The following is a 15,841-nucleotide window of genomic DNA, read 5'->3' as shown; positions in this document are numbered from 1 at the left end:
CACGAATTCCTAAAGGTCTTATAATAAAAAACCGGGAGCCAGATATTGGGGTAAATGTTGAAAGATCAGAGAGACAAAGGAATAAGCCACAACTACTTCTCACCCTGCCAACTCCACAGATCCTCTGCCTGAATGTCTGAGTCCTCAGCTGAAAGGGGTCCAGCTGAAAAGGCTTCAACTGGAAGGCTTCAGCTCCTGTCTCCTCATACCTTCTATGTCTTTCTCCTCCCAGCCACATCACTTCCTTCCTAGTGCTGGGATCAAAGGGGTGTGTGCTTCCCAAATACTGATAGCAAAGGCATGAGATCTCAAGTACTGGGATTAAGGGTGTGTGCCACCACTGCCTGGCTCTGTTTCTCCCCTAGACTGAATCAATCTCATGTACTCCCGGTTGGCTTTGAACTCACAGAGATCCAGACGGATTTCTGTCTGCCAAGTGCTAGGATTAAACGTGTGTGCCACCACTGGCTGGCCGCTATGTTTAATCTAGTGGTTTGTTCTGCTCTCTGATCTTCAGGAAAGTTTTATTAGGGTACAACAAAATATCACCACATGTATGTATATGCACCACATGGGTGCACATTGACGCCAGAAGAGGGTGTTTATAGCAAACTTTCTTTTAGGCCACCAACCAGCTCCCAAATCACAAATGACACAGAGACTTATTATTAGTTATGAATGCTCTGCCTTATCTTAGCTCTCATTTTAATCTGTTTATCTGTGTTTTGCTTTGGGGCTCGCTTGTTTTTTCTTTTTTTCTTCCTTTCTCTCTCTTTCTTGTCTGTCTGTCATATTTTACTGCTTCTAGTGTCTGTCTGTCTGACAGCTGCCTGGCTTCTGGCTCCTGGCCCTGAGTGTATCTCTCTCTCTTCTCTGAGCCTAGATTCTTCCTCCTACTTATTCTCTCTGCCCTTCAGCCCCGCCTATCCCTCTACTGCCTAACTATTGGCCATTTAGCTCTTTATTAGACCACTCAGGTGCCTCAGGCAGGCAAGGTGAAACAGCAACACATCTTTACATAGTTAAACAAATGCAGCATAAACAAATGTAACACATGTTTACATGGTTAATACAACATAAATAAATGTAACATCTAGTTACATTTGCCTAGTTAAAGAAATATTATTTGCCTAGTTAAAGTAATATTTCACAACAGGTGTTGGCTATTCTGTAACTGTAGTTACAGATGGTTGTGAGCCACCATTATGGTACTGTGAATTGAACCTGAGTCCTCTGGAAGAGCAATCAGTGTTCTTAACTGCTGGGCCATCTCTTCTGGCCTTTTTTGTTTGTTTGTTCCTTGAGACAGGTCCATTTTTGTACCCCTGGCTAGCCTGGAACTTACTATGTAGACACCAGGCTAGGCTCACACAGAGATCCACCTGCCTCTGCCTCTGGAGTGCGGTCATCAAAGGCATGCACCACCATGCCCACTGGTGGGCATATCACCAGATTTTAAGAGACAACTATAGCTGGGCGCTGGTGGTTGCATGTCTTTAATCCCAGCACCTGGGAGGCAGAGGCAGGTGGATTTCTGAGTTTGAGGCCAGCCTGGTCTACAGAGAGAGTTCCAGGACAGCCAGGGCTACAGAGAAAACCTTGTTTTTAAAAAACCATATATAAATGTACACACACACACACACACACACACACACACACACACACACACACACAAGAGAGAGAGAGAGAGAGAGAGAGAGAGAGAGAGAGAGAGAGAGAGAGAGAGAGAGAACTCTAAGTCCTGGTGTTCTGTGGTATAATTCTTACCTCCTTATCAGTTGTCCACCTGAGCTCCTCCTGGGAGCAGCTTGCACCTGCTGCTCCACCTTGCTGTCCTCCAGCACTGCCGACCCGCTTCCTTCCACAGAACACCTTCACATTTGCATCCTTCCACTAGACAGGGTCTCCAGGAATATGGAGCACATCAGAGCCAGGGGTGATGGCAGAGGGGACTGGCCCCAAGCTTGAGGCTCCATCCTAAGTTGAAAGGGTTTTGTTTCTTTGTGTATCCCTCCTTTCTTCAATTCACTAAGGCAACTTTCTTTTCTTTGGCACACAGCTCCATGTTTTAATGAACTGTAAAGTTAATTAAAATCTATTGCTCCTTTGCCTTGAGCTGCCCCATTCACAGGTTACAGTCAGGTTTATGATTAAAAGGTACTTGTCAAGAAAATACCAAGTAGAGACTAGTGATTAAATCAGGTGCACAGATTTTCAAACAAGCTTTTGATCAATCATGTTTTTTTTTCCTTTTTAACTTTTTTAAAAAAGAATTTCATGTGACTTCTAACTTGCTATTTAGTGAGGATGACCATGAACTTCTAATCCTGCCTCCACTTCCTGAGTGTTAGGATTAGAGACATGCAGCACCATGCCCCGTCTATGTGGTGCTGAGCAATGAACCCTGGGTATTACAGATGCTAAGCAAGTGCTCTACTACAAACAAAATTGCCAGCCCAATAAAAGGTTTAATTTGGAACAACTTAACATGTTGGAAACTAGGAGTCCAACACGTGTGCTGGGCTGTGACTAGGAGGCTTAGGTCTTTTCTGTCTTCCTTCCTTTTTTTTTTTTTAAATTAAAAATGCATTTATTAAGGGGTTGTGGATTTAGCTCAGTGGTAGAGTGCTTGCCTAGCAAGCGCAAGACCCTGGGTTCGGTCCTCAGCTCTGGAAAAAAAAATGCATTTGTTATTTTGTTTGTTTTGAGACAAAATCTCACTAAGTATTAACTCTGACTGGCCTGGAACTTGCTATGTAGAACTAGCTAGCCTCAAACTCTGTATGATCCTCCTGCGTCTGTTCCCTAGTGCCAGGGGATCTGATGTCCTCTTCTGGCCTCCATGGGCCTGCAAGCACATGGACCCCCCCACCCCCAACAGACCTTGTTTAAAAAATTCACACAACAACAAAACCCTTTCCTTGTTCCATCACTTTCTAGAGCTATTGGCTCTCTTGGTCACAGCAGAACCTCACACAGGGCTGACCTGGGACATCCCACCAAGCAAGTTCTTACAGTTTTTAACCCCCAAGCTCTGTGCGAGTGGCCACCCACTGGTGCAGACGACCTGTGAGGTATTAGGGGCTAGATGGTTAGGAAGAAGGGATGAGCAGACAAGGAACTCTGGGGCTCACGGTCCAGGCTATCAAGGACACGTGAAGGACAAAACAGACATCTGAGGCGACTTTAGGAGGGACAGCTGCTCTCAATGTGGAGCTGATGACAGTTTGAGTTCTCAAAAATATTTCACAAATGGAATCCGTTTTTGGCTGGTGAGTTGCCTTAGTTGGTAAAAATGCTTGCTGCACAGCCCCAGGAACTGGAGTCTGACTCCTGGAGCCCATGTGAATGTGGATGGAGAGAGATGCCTCCACCAAGTTGTCCTCTGGCCTCCTTGTCCACACTTGTGCTGCATCAGTATGTCATGAACACACCATCTAAATAAATACAATTTCAAAAATCACTTCTTTTTCTTTTTCTTTTTCGAGACAGGGTTTCTCTGTGTAGCCCTGGCTGTCCTGGATCTCGCTCTGTAGCCCAGGCTGGCCTCAAACTCACAGAGATCTGCCTGCTTCTGCCTCCTGAGTGCTGGGATTAAAGGTGTACGCCATTGCTGCCCCACTGTATTTTCACTGTGAATTTTAAGGTGGATCTCTTACAAAGGTTCTCTGATGAGTCAGTCATTGCTTGCAAAACACAGTGCTTGCTCCAGAGGAACTAAGTTTGTTTTGAGCGTGACCAGGGAATATGGATTCAAGTTGTTCTGCATGGTCCTTTCCACCATGGAAGCAGTTATGTAATGATTTTATAGTCGCAGAAGGGAGTATACATTATTGCATTTACCCAAACGGGACAGCTCTGCTGTGGGTCTCAGATGCTATCGAACAGCATTCATAGCTCTTGGGTTGGGTGAAGCTAGTGGGCCTGCTAGTATGTTATTGCACTCAAGAGACTTACTTGATTGTTAACGTGATGTTAGGTCAGATAGAGAGGTAGGTGATACATGTCTACTAAGGAAACTAAAAAGCTTGGCATGGTAGCTCACATAAGAGGCTGAGGCAGAAGGATTGCCATGAATTCCAGGTCAACATGGGGTACACAGAGTTCCACACCTGGGGTATAGTGTGAAACCCTGTCTCAAACAAAACAAAACAAAGCCAAAAACACTAAACGAAGGGCTGGAGAGATGGCTCAGTGGTTAAGGGCATGTGCGGCTCTTTCAGAGGCCCCTTGTTCAATTCCAATCTCCCAGGTGAGGCAGCTCACAATTGACTGTGACTTCACTTTTAGGGGACTCTAGCTTCCTTGGACACCTGCACTCGTGCATAAACCCCCACAGAGGCACACACACACACCACATACAAATAAAGTAACACCAGACCTAAGCAGCAACAAAAACTCGAGGGAACGAAAATCTGTGTAAGATAATTTCAGCTTTAGATGTGCAACATTCCAATCCTCCAGAATCATAGGATTCCAGTCAGTAGATTAGTCTGCAGAATCTTCCATTAGGTGCGACTCCAATCTACTGAGTGCTGCTATTGTTGGGATATTTATATCTCTAAAATTCTTGTTGCAATTCAATCTTCAATGAAATAATGTTAAGGTGTGGTGGTGCAAACCTTTAATCCCGGCATTCCAGAGACAGAGGCAGGCAGAGCTCTATGAGTCTGTTCTACATAGTGAGTTCTGAGACAACCAGAACTACAAAGTGAGGCCCTTTCTCAAAACAAAACAACCCCCCCCAAAAAAAAAAACCCAATCACCAAAAAGTGGGGATTCTGGGAGATGGTTAGATCCTGAGAATAAGTCTTTTGTCAATGAGGTCATGGCCTCTTCTAAGAGACCCTTCAGCTCTCTACCATGTGAAGCCCTATTTTATCTCCTCCCGAGGATACAGTGATAAACTGCCATTTTGGAAACAGAAATAAAGCCATGACCAGACATCAGACCTGCAGATAGCTTATTTCGTATGTGTACATATGTGTGAGGACAAAAGACAACCTTGGGTGTTACTCCTCAGATACTATTCATTTATTGTTTTAATTAATTATTTTCTAATTTGTGCATGCTTGTGTGTGTGTGTGTGTGTGTGTGTGTGGGTGTGGTCTGCCTGTATGTAAGTGTATTGTGTGTGTACCTGGTACCCTCAGAGGCCAGAAGGCACTGGATCCCTTGGAACTAGAGTTACAAATGGTTGTAAGCTGCCAATATGGGTGCTGGGAATCAAACCCCATCCTTTGGAAGAGTATCAAGTGCTCTAAACAGCTGAGCTATCTCTTCAGTCCCCCACTTTTTCTTTCTTTCTCTCTCTTTCTCTCTCTCTCTTCTCTCTCTCTCTCTCTCTCTCTCTCTCTCTCTTTTGAGACAAGGTCTCATGTATCCTAGACTGACTTTAAACTACATAGACAAGGATGACTTTGAGAGCCTGATTTCTAAATGTTGAGATTTAGGCATGTACCATAAACACTGTTTTATATGATGCTGGGGACCAGATCCAAGACCTTGTGCATGCTAAACAAGCTCTCTATCAGTTGAGCTACATTACCAGCCCTGTTTTCATTTTCTTAAAAAAGATATCTTGGGCTGGAGAGATGGTTTAGGGGTTAAGAGCACTGGCTGCTTTTTCACAAGTCCTGAGTTCAATTCCCGCACCACATGGTGGCTTATGACCATCTATATGATCTGATGCCTTCTGCTGGACTGCAGGTATATATGCAGAACATTCATATATAAAATATAAATAAATAAAAATTAAAAAGATTTATGTGTATAAATCTTTGCCTCATGTATGTATATATGTGTACCACATGAATGCCTGGTGGCTGAGGAGGTCAGAAGATGGCATTAACTTTCCTGGAACTGGAGTTCTGGATAATTGTAAACCCTTTGGGTTAGGAACAGAGCCTAAGACCTCTACAAGAGCAACAAGTGCTCTTAACCACAGAACCATCTTTCTAGCTCCCTGTACCCATTTTTTCTGTACCCATTTTTTAATACTCCTTTTCCATTCCCAAACTAGTCACAAGATGCTTTTAACAGCAAGAAGATTAAGCCCACTGGACTGTAAATTCCTGAATGATACTGAGTTGACTTAATTCCTTTTTTAAAATTTTTTAAAAAGATTTATTAATTTATTATGTATACAGTGTTCTGCCTGCATGTGTCCCTGCAGGTCAGAAGAGGGCACCAGATTAGATGGTTGTGAGCCACCATGTGGTTGCTAGGAATTGAACTCAGGACCTCTGGAAGAGCAGTCAGTGCTCGCACTGAGCCAACTCTCCAGCCCTAATTCTTATATTTCTATTGCCCTGCGTACAAACAGAAACTGGAATTTCCTTTTACCCTCCTCCTTTCTTCTTTTTAAGATTTATTTTTATGGGCATTGTGTTTTTGCTTGCATGTATGTCTGTGTGAGGGTGCCATGTCCTTTGGAACCGGAATTATAGGCAGTTGTGAGCTGCCATGTGGGTGCTGGTAATTGAACCCAGGTCTTCTGGAAGAGCAGTCAGTGCTCTTAACTGTTGAGCCATCTCTCCAGCTCCCCATCTCTCCAGACCCTTCCCTCTTTTCCTCCCTTCCTTCCCTCTCCCTTCCTTTCTTCTTCTTTCTTCTTCCCGCTGGGTGGCCCAGACTGACATGGAACAGCAATGTCTTAAAGAGTTGCAAAAGGAAAAGAGATGTTGCTGAGTAGTCTAAGTGTCAAGAAGCAAGGAAATTTAGAACGGCAGGTGGGTGGGTGATTAAGCTTCTCAATTACACAGTAGCACATGCCGCGATTTTAGTGACTCAGGAGGCAGAGGCAAGAGGATCATGAACTTGAAGAAGACAGCCTAGGCTACATACACAGTGTCCCTGTGTGTGTGTGGTGAGCGACAGGGCAAAAACCAAACTTTTTAAGGAAACATGTTTGAAGAAATCCTTTCCATCAGAAAAAAAAAAAAAAAAAAAAAAAAAAAGGTGTACTCTGGTGTTTTTGGAGTCCAGCCAATAGTTGATTTTTGAATGTGGGAAGGCATCATGCTTGGGTCATAGTGGACACAAGGCGAGAGCAACGGAAGGGAGGAAGAAGGCTCAGGGTCATTTTTGTTTACAGGCAGTTTGCCCCTGTGTTCAGAGATCACGGAACAGAAATACTTTACTGAATTAGCTGTATATGGTGGCTCATGGAGAAGAGTGGTAAACATCAGTGAATTGTCAAAGAATTGTAACTATGCGGAGGAGCAAGGATGACTCTAAATCTCTCTGATGGTTCAGCCTGGAGTCCGGCACCTAACAGGAATTCGGGGTGTATTTAATGACTGACAGTATCTAACAGGATGAACAGGGAAGGATCATTACAAATCACTGAGAATCCACTGCAGGAATGCAGAAACCGGAGGACTCCATACACCTCTTTCCAGGTTTTCTGGAGGTCAGTGAAGCACGCACGTTCTAACCCGCGATCCTGGTCTCTAGGGAAGCCCCAGACCTGCCATTTCCGGGTTAATCCCCACCCACCAGAGCACTTCCGGTCTCCACTGCTGGAAGCGGCAGAAAGGTAAGTTTGCGTCTCAAGGACGTACATGGACCTTGGAGATCATTCCTGGCCCAGACGGAGGCGAATCCAGGCGACAGCAGCCCCTTACTTTCTGCAACACCTAGTGTCGTGCGGCATAATTTTTCTCGCGAAGATTACAGGCCATTAGTCTCGGGCGACGTCACTTCCGGTCACCTGGCGGCTGGCCAAATCCGGATGTGATGTGAGCTCCACTTTGTTCCGGGAGGAGTCAAGGCTGGTCTTCGCATTTCCTCACTTAGCAACCGGAGTGCACTGGAGCTGGAGAGGTGTAGTGTCTTAAATAGAGTTGGGGATTTGGCAACTGAAAATGAAAGTCGTCCAATTAAATTTAAACTCACCACAACGTAACTTTTAGTTACAAATAATCCCAAATGTACTGATCATATTTATACTAAAAAATTACTTATCCGAAATAGAAGTTTCACCAAATGACCTGCATTTTATCTGGCAACTTTGGCCATGACATTCCTTTGTCCTGGATTCTGTTAGGGATCTTCTAGGCTTTGCTCCTCTGTGAGATAGACAAAAGTTCACCTGCAACTGAGCATTGTATGTTTTAGGTGCAAAGATGCATTTAGCTCCAAGCCCTGGAACTTGAAAAGTGCAGTTCTGTGGGAGAGACCATCACTATCATGTATGAAGTCATGGACTCCTCTATAGTGGTGGAGGGCTGATAACTTGTTCGCCAGACACTTCAGGTTTTCCGATGCTCTGTCCAATGCAACAGATTAAAAAAAAAACAACAACAACAAAAAAAAAACCCACCTCCAGTTAACCATTTATCCCACTCCTTTTTTTTTTTTTTTCCTTCAAGACAGGGTTTCTCTGTGTAGCTTTGCACCTTTCCTGGAACTCACTTGGTAGCCCAGGCTGGCCTCGAACTAAAAGAGATCTGCCTGCCTCTGCCTCCAGAGTGCTGGGGTCAAAGGCGTGCACCACCACCCAGCAATTTATCCCACTCCTAAATAACATGCCACTTCTAGACCTGTGCCATGTGGCCGTGTAGTTCACAGTTGAAAAAAAAACAAAAACCGCTAGCTGTGTTATAAAAAAGAATATACAGGGCACTGGTTGTGGGTCGTCTGTAAACATGTCTGGTTTTCATGTAAGGAATTCCCAGGGCTTAATTTCATCCCACCTCTCATCTTGCAAATGAACTCAGTTTGAGAAAAGATATACTACACACTTAAAAAAAAAAAAACTAGCATTGCAATTCCTAGACTACTTCCCCTTGTATCCATGCTTACTGATGCAGTTGTCTTTCAGCATAATGGTAGGCATTTTATTATAGTAACTATCTTATTTAGGGGCTTTAATGTATCTCAGTGGTAGAGTGCATACTTGTAACATGCAAAACATGGGTTTGGTCTCCAGTACTCCTCTGTCCCCAGATTTAGATACCCAAAAGGTATGATGAGTCCTTTGGCTTCGTTGTTCCCATATTTACCCTGTATAATGTCCTGACCTTTACCCCGAGACCTTTCTGTTTTTCACTCTGCCCAGTGTGGAAAATGATTGGGCATAGTTAGGAGCCTGGCCTTTGCCTGCTCCAGCACTGGGCTGTTTCTGCTCTGAGTGGTGTAACTCAGGGCTTGTTTTGCTATCATGGAGCCAGAAAGGGTTGTTCCTGGCAAGGTTGACCCTGCCCAGCTGTGTGGGTAGAAGGGCATCTTTCCTTACGCTGTAGATTGAGCCCCATAGTGCACATCCTCTTGCATTTGAACTGGGGACTTGCCAAAGGTCTCACCTTGAGTCAGATGTTGTAGCTACTCCTGATTTGTGCCTGGACCTCTCGCTGAACTGGTCTGAGTGCTGAGATTCCTCGGGTTATGTGCACTGATAAGCCCGTAGCCTTTGTACATAGACTCAGCATTCCCAGACTAGTCTTGGGAGCTAATGAAATAGATCAGGCTAGAGGTCAGTGGGCTTGGGGTCAGTTGGCGAGACAACCAACAGCCTTTCTGTTTCTTTCTTTTGGCAGTAGAAGTGGTAAAAAGGTAAGGCAGAAATGCCGGAAAGGAGCCCCGCCGTGGCATGGGGGCTTGGCAGTGAAGGATGTGGATAAAAGTGGTGCAGGAGACCACTGAGAGGAACGGCCTCCTTTGTGAATGATTAACTCCCAGCCAGAGGAGGTGACCCAGGAGGAGGGTCCACTTGTTAGGAACTTTGGACTTGGGGCAGAGTGTCTAGAGACCGGTGTGTGGCCTACAGAAGAAGGGCATCAGGGTTGGGCTTGCAGGACTGGAGTAGGATCAGGTTCGCTGCAGGCTTCATGAATTCTTCAGCTTTCATTTCAGGTGGCTCGTTCTTGCAACAATGGCTATGGAGTCCACCAGCCCTGAGCTCCCAGAGGGGTGGCCCGTGACGGTCTGGTTCTGTCTGTGGTCTCACTCAATCCTCCTCTCTCTCTAGGCAGCTATGGATACAAGGCTTTGCTGAGAGATGTGGGCATGGCCGCAGCCCTACAGATCTTGCCCTGTCTCCTCCGAGCCCCATCACGCCCCTTCCTCTGGGGCCCCCCAGTGGCCCGGATGACCAGTGGCGTGGCCTTGGCAGAGCAGGCGCGGCAGCTGTTTGAGAGTGCCGTGGGCGCTGTGCAGCCGGGTCCCATGCTGCAAAGGGCACTGTCCTTGGATCCTAGCGGCAGACAGCTGAAGGTGCGGGACCGGAGCTTTCAGCTGCATGAAAACCTCTACCTGGTGGGCTTCGGCAAGGCTGTGTTGGGCATGGCAGCTGCAGCCGAGGAAGTACTGGGCCAGCACCTTGTGCAGGGTGTGATCAGCGTTCCCAAGGGGATCCGAGCTGCTATGGAGCAGGCTGGAAAGCAGTAAGAATCTACTGGTGGTGGAGGTGGTGGGGTGCTCTCCGCTGCCCTGTAGAGGAAAACTTCTCTTCCTCCTAGGCCTCCCTATCTGGCCTGGTGGGTGGGCATCCTCACTCAAGTCGCTCTCCCTGATGGACAGCTGAGACATCAGGCGGGAGGAGAGGAGTCCCCCCTCCGCCCCCCATCCCGTCCCTGTTTGCTCCCTCCCCAGAGAGATGCTGCTGAAGCCGCACAGCCACATCCAGGTGTTTGAGGGTGCAGAGGACAACCTGCCGGATCGTGATGCTCTGAGGGCTGCCCTGGCCATCCAGCAGCTGGCAGAGGGGCTCACAGCCAACGACCTGCTGCTTGTGCTCATCTCAGGTGTGGGTGCCAGATCAGCTGAGGACAGCTCACAGGGGGATGCCCCAAACACCAGATCCGTGAGACGTCCGTCTGAGCCACCGTGGTCACAGTGAGGAGCCTAGAGGGTGCCTTGCGGGCGGTGTCAGGGGTAGTCATCTGTCCCGAGCTGTGATCGTGAGGGCACCCTGGCACGCTAACACGTGCCAGAACCTTTGGAAAACGTTTCTGTCGGCACCAGTGTCTCCCAGGCTCCACGAGCTGGGTTTCCAGCTCCACAGCACTCTCTTTGGTTGTCTGCTCTTTCTTTCTTGCTCTTCCTTAGTCCATGCTTTTAAAAATATAATTGTGGCGCTGAGGATCAAGTTCAGGGCTTCACACGCACTAGACAAACACTCTACTACCGAGCTACATCCCCAGCCCGTCTAGCATCTTCTGGGGTCTGGAGTACCCCAGCTAGGGGACAGCTTCACTCCATGTCCACAGGGGGGCACTCCAGCTCCACCGTCTTAGCCCACGTCCCCCTCCCCCGTGGTCTAGCTGGCTCCCTTCTCTTCTTCCTGACACCCTCACTGGCTCTGCAGGTGGGGGCTCAGCCCTGCTGCCTGCTCCCATCCCACCTGTCACACTGGAGGAGAAACAGACGCTCACCAAGCTGCTGGCAGCCCGCGGAGCCACAATTCAGGAGCTGAACACCATCCGGAAGGCCCTGTCCCAGCTGAAGGGTGGAGGGCTAGCTCAGGCTGCCTATCCTGCTCAGGTGCATCCATCACTTCTGCAGCCGGCCCTGGGTCCCCCACACATGACAGGGATAGGAAAGCTTAGGCCAACATATACGTTGGCAGGGGCCTCGCCCGTCGGGGAAGTCCTGGGAGGAGGGCCAAAGAGGGCGAGGGGGATGCTCCCCGGTCCGTGTTCTGCCAGCCCGCCTGCAAGTGGCAAGAAGCAGATAGATATGGGCAAAAGAAGCGCACCGTGGGGTGTACACCCAGGACCAGTTTGTCCTTGAGGGTCCCGGGGCGTGGAGGAGTCAAGACTGAGCCTTATCTTATGGCCTTTGTCTAGGTGGTGAGCCTCGTCTTGTCAGATGTGATTGGGGACCCTTTGGAGGTGATCGCCAGCGGCCCTACCGTGGCCAGTTCCCACAGCGTGCAGGATTGCCTGCATATTCTCAATCACTACGGCCTTCGGGCAGCTCTGCCACGTTCCGTGAAGACTGTGCTCTCTCGAGCTGACTCTGACCCCCACGGCCCACACACCTGTGGTCATGTCCTCAATGTGATCATCGGCTCGAATTCTCTGGCTCTGGCTGAGGCTCAGAGGCAGGCCGAGGCCCTGGGCTACCATGCCCTGGTGCTGAGCACCGCCATTCAGGGCGATGTAAGAAATGTGGCCCGGTTCTATGGATTGCTAGCCCGGGTGGCTGCAGCCCGCCTCGCTCCATCCACGGCTGGGCGTTCCTTGGAGGAGGAGGAGGCAAAACTCCATCAGCTGGCAGCTGAGCTCCGGCTCCCAGACCTGCAGCTGGGGGAGGCTCTGGAAGCGGTGGCAAAGGCTAACGGCCCAGTCTGCCTCCTGGCTGGTGGTGAGCCCACGGTGCAGCTGCAGGGCTCTGGCAAGGGTGGCCGGAACCAAGAGCTGGCCCTGCATGTGGGAACAGAGCTGGGAAGACAGCCACTGGGGCCCGTTGATGTGCTCTTTTTGAGTGGAGGCACCGATGGGCAGGATGGGCCTACCAAGGTGGCTGGGGCCTGGGTCATGTCTGACCTTGTCAGCCAGGCTTCTGCTGAAGGCCTGGACATAGCCACCTTCCTTTCCCACAACGACTCGTACACCTTCTTTTGCCGCTTCCAGGGTGGAACACACTTGCTGCAGACAGGGTTGACAGGGACCAATGTCATGGATGTTCACCTCCTGATTTTTCGTCCTCAGTGACGGCCTAGCTCTTATTTTGAGAGTATACGGGTAATTATGGGCAGGATCTCGTGGGAAGGGCACGGGCTTTCGCCAGGGCCTCACTGTGCTTTAGGATCCCTGTCCCCTTAGCCTGGCTCCCTGTTGCTCCACCCACCTCCCACAGATCGTCTCCATATCCATTCCCCACTAGTCTAGAAGAGGAGGCCTCCTTTCCACCCCTACTTCCTGTCATGTCAGCAGGTAGCCCTGAGGAAGCTCCTCGGCCAGTTCCCAGTCTTTATTTTCTCCCCAGGAGCCCATCTGCCCAAGTCCTCAGCCTGGTTCTTCCTCGGAGTGAAGTCAGGGAGCCTGAAAATAAAAAGAAGGCTGTTGTGGGGGTCTCAGCTCACTGTCCTCAGTATTTCTTTAGTGCAGGGCTTCGGGGAGCTGCTGGGGAGGGAGCATGGTGCGCTCCTAGCGATTTTGCCGGCATCTCACAGAGTTTCTCACCCGCTTCTCTGCTGGGCATACTCAGGGTCTGTTGAGGGAATCTGGGAGGGTTGAATACAGCTCCTAGCAGCCTCAATGTGGGTGAGCAGGACAGGTTTAAGGATCGTTACCTATTCAACCATGACTCCCTGGGGCAACCTGGCCATGCTTTCCCCTCTCCTGCTGTAGCCTGGCTGGGTGGAAATTTTCTGCTTGACACCAGGATAGCCCTTCAGCATCTGGACTATTCTTCGCTTTCCTCCTTTATCTTACCCGCTCTTTATCAAGGGCTTTCCTCAGGCTGCAGGGCACTAGGCTTGTTCTCTCTTGCCAGTCCCATTTTCCCAGGCTAAACATGCCATGCTCCGTACACGCCATGTCCCACGTGTTCTGGGTACACAGTTGGGGGCCTGGTGCCAGCATTCAGTACCTGTCTCCAGGACTAGAATGGTGGGTCAGAGCAGCAAAGGAGTTCAGCCGTCTCTCACCCCCTCCTGTTACAGCTGTCAGAGGTGGGTCCCTTGGGTTGGCCTGCAGCCACTGGCCTGGCTCCCCTTGAGCCTTCTCGCTCAGTGTCAGAGCCCTCCGTTGGCTGTCCTCACCGTGCGCCACGGCTCCAATCCCTATATGAGTGAGCAACAGAATCACATAGGAATAAAAAGCCATAGAGAACAGTGAGGCCTGGGGCTGCTCCTATGGGCCCTTCTTCCACTGTGAGGGTGTGCAGGGGCTCTAGGTGTGCAGAGCTGATGTGTCCTGGGTAGAGCTGCCCTTCTCTGTGGGCTCTGGACAGTCCGGCTAGCAGTTAGGCCATGACCTGGAGACCTAGATCCTGCATGTTCCAGGGACCAGGAGGGAGATACACAAGGCAAGCTGATTCTGAGGACCAGAGAGGTTTAGGAGAGTGGAGTGGTGTGTACCGTTTTCTTTCCTGGTGGAGAGGGTCAAAGTCTCAGGGGATTTTGTTTCTACACTGGTGTTCTGGCCTCCACTAGAGGTGTCCTGCCTCTGTGGCCTTGACCTTGGGAATGTATTCCTCTTGGACACCAAGTTGCAGGCAAGAGCTTCGAGAGAAGAGAGCTGGGGACCAAGGACCTGTCAGCCACATCCTCAGTGTCTTTGTGTGGTGAGCATGTGAGCGGGAACACTGGTGTCAGAACGCCTCTGTGGTGCCCCCGCAGGTGCTTTTCAGGGTGGGGTTGCTTGTGGGTATGGCTGCCGCCATTGCCTGCCGAGGGCTTTACGCATGGGCAGAGTCTTGCTGGAGTTCCCCTTGTTTACCTTGGTCCCTTTCCTGTACCTATGTTTTCAGAGTCTGGGGGCCAGGGTCTGAATTGGACCCCTTAGAGCAAACAGTTGGTGGACCTAACTCATTGTTCTTGCTCACCTATATATTTGGTCAGTCTAGATGATAAAAATATGCAGATTCCTCACAGTTAGTGCTCAATAGGACTTTTTTTCCCCCTCTATAAATGTCAATTATGTAGCTGGGCCTGGGGGCACAGGCCTACATATCCCAGGGTACTTGAGAGGCAGGAGGACTGAGAATTCATGGCTAGCCTGAGCCAGACTAGGCAGTTAAGTGTGATTCCCATTTCAAAGAGCTTTAAAAAGAAGGCTGGGAATATAGTCAATGGTACTTGCTGTTCTAGCATGTGTGAAGTCCTGGTTCAGTTCCCAGCACTGAGAAGTAAAATAAATGAATGAATGGCTAAATACACACAAGTCTTATCAATTATGGATTAGTGAAGGCACTCCCCTTCTTTGGTTTTTGGCTGCCAGCTCTCCTGACTCAGTTTTTTTGCTGCCCAAATTTCCATTTCGTCTTCATGTGCTGATACTTTCCATGGCTAGAGGATTTTTCCACGAGGGTGCCCAGCTCTTCTTTACACTAAAAACTCCTCATTGTCTGCAGTTGGCATGAGCTGTGGGTCTGGAGAGCCTTTTGGGGTCAGCTTCTCTAAACCCATGTGTCCTTATAGCTGGAGAATTAGAGAAGGTGGTCTGTCTGGGAGATAGAGGAAGTTAGTCACAGACCCAGATTGAGAACCTGGTTTGGACCCTTGAGTCTTCTCTGCTGCCCTTTGGGGCTCAGATACCCTGGGGCCAACCCAAGGCTCAGCGGAGTTAGGGGATGTACCTTTTCTTTCCTTGTTGCCTCTCAGGGGTTTGGGGATGGTCATGTGACCACACTTAGCCTCTTCAGGGATCTGTAAAGCAGATTTCTTGGTCTCTGTGGATGGAAGGGCAGCGTGACGAGGGATTTGGTAGGAAATCCCATGCAGGTGAATGGTGGGCTTCTACATAAAGGTGTGCATACACCTGAGCATGCATGTGCAGGAGTGTGTGTCCAATGCAACCTCCGACCAGCCACTGAGCAGGCCTCCACACTGCTCCATTCCAAGGTGCAGGCATTTGGTGTGGTTAGAATGTTGGGGATGTTGTAGAACGTGGTGAGCATGGAGACCCGAAAGGCTGGCAGAGGTGGGGTGGTAAAGAGCCCTGTGGGCCTGACTGGGGGAGTAGACCTTCCTTTGATAACAGAGGCGAGGTTCATGGAGATTTTAGCAGGAAGAGATACCAGGAGGATGTGGCAGGGTTGATGGGAGAGGGCAGGGGAGGAAGGTATATGAGGAGGTAGGAGGCTTCCAGGTGGAGAGACACAGCACGTGGCTTCCAGCACTTCCCCACCTTTGCGAGTTCCTTATGGCCTCAGTCCTGTAGCCTTC

At 49.2% G+C, this 15,841-nt stretch overlaps 1 protein-coding gene across 4 annotated transcripts; it reads left to right on the top strand.

Annotated features, from left to right (window-relative positions):
* Positions 1-6,988: 6,988 nt before the first annotated feature.
* Positions 6,989-13,597, top strand: Glyctk (glycerate kinase). 4 transcript variants are annotated; one of them, XM_028869880.2, is made up of 5 exons: positions 6,989-7,540; positions 9,974-10,388; positions 10,597-10,748; positions 11,312-11,487; positions 11,793-13,597. In XM_028869880.2, exons 2-5 carry the CDS (start codon positions 10,012-10,014, stop codon positions 12,660-12,662), a joined length of 1,575 nt encoding a protein of 524 aa, XP_028725713.1. In that variant the 5' UTR covers positions 6,989-7,540; positions 9,974-10,011; the 3' UTR covers positions 12,663-13,597. The 4 variants fall into 4 exon arrangements, with proteins under 4 accessions (XP_028725713.1, XP_037063790.1, XP_028725712.2 ...); XM_037207895.1 differs by lacking the exon at positions 6,989-7,540 and adding an exon at positions 7,595-7,827; XM_028869879.2 differs by lacking the exon at positions 6,989-7,540 and adding an exon at positions 9,563-9,817 and having other exon boundaries at positions 11,793-13,027.
* Positions 13,598-15,841: the final 2,244 nt, after the last annotated feature.

This window comes from Peromyscus leucopus, chromosome 7 (assembly GCF_004664715.2).
Source record: "Peromyscus leucopus breed LL Stock chromosome 7, UCI_PerLeu_2.1, whole genome shotgun sequence".
Taxonomy (NCBI): Eukaryota; Metazoa; Chordata; class Mammalia; order Rodentia; family Cricetidae; genus Peromyscus; species Peromyscus leucopus.
This window is presented reverse-complemented; position numbering and strand designations above follow the sequence as displayed.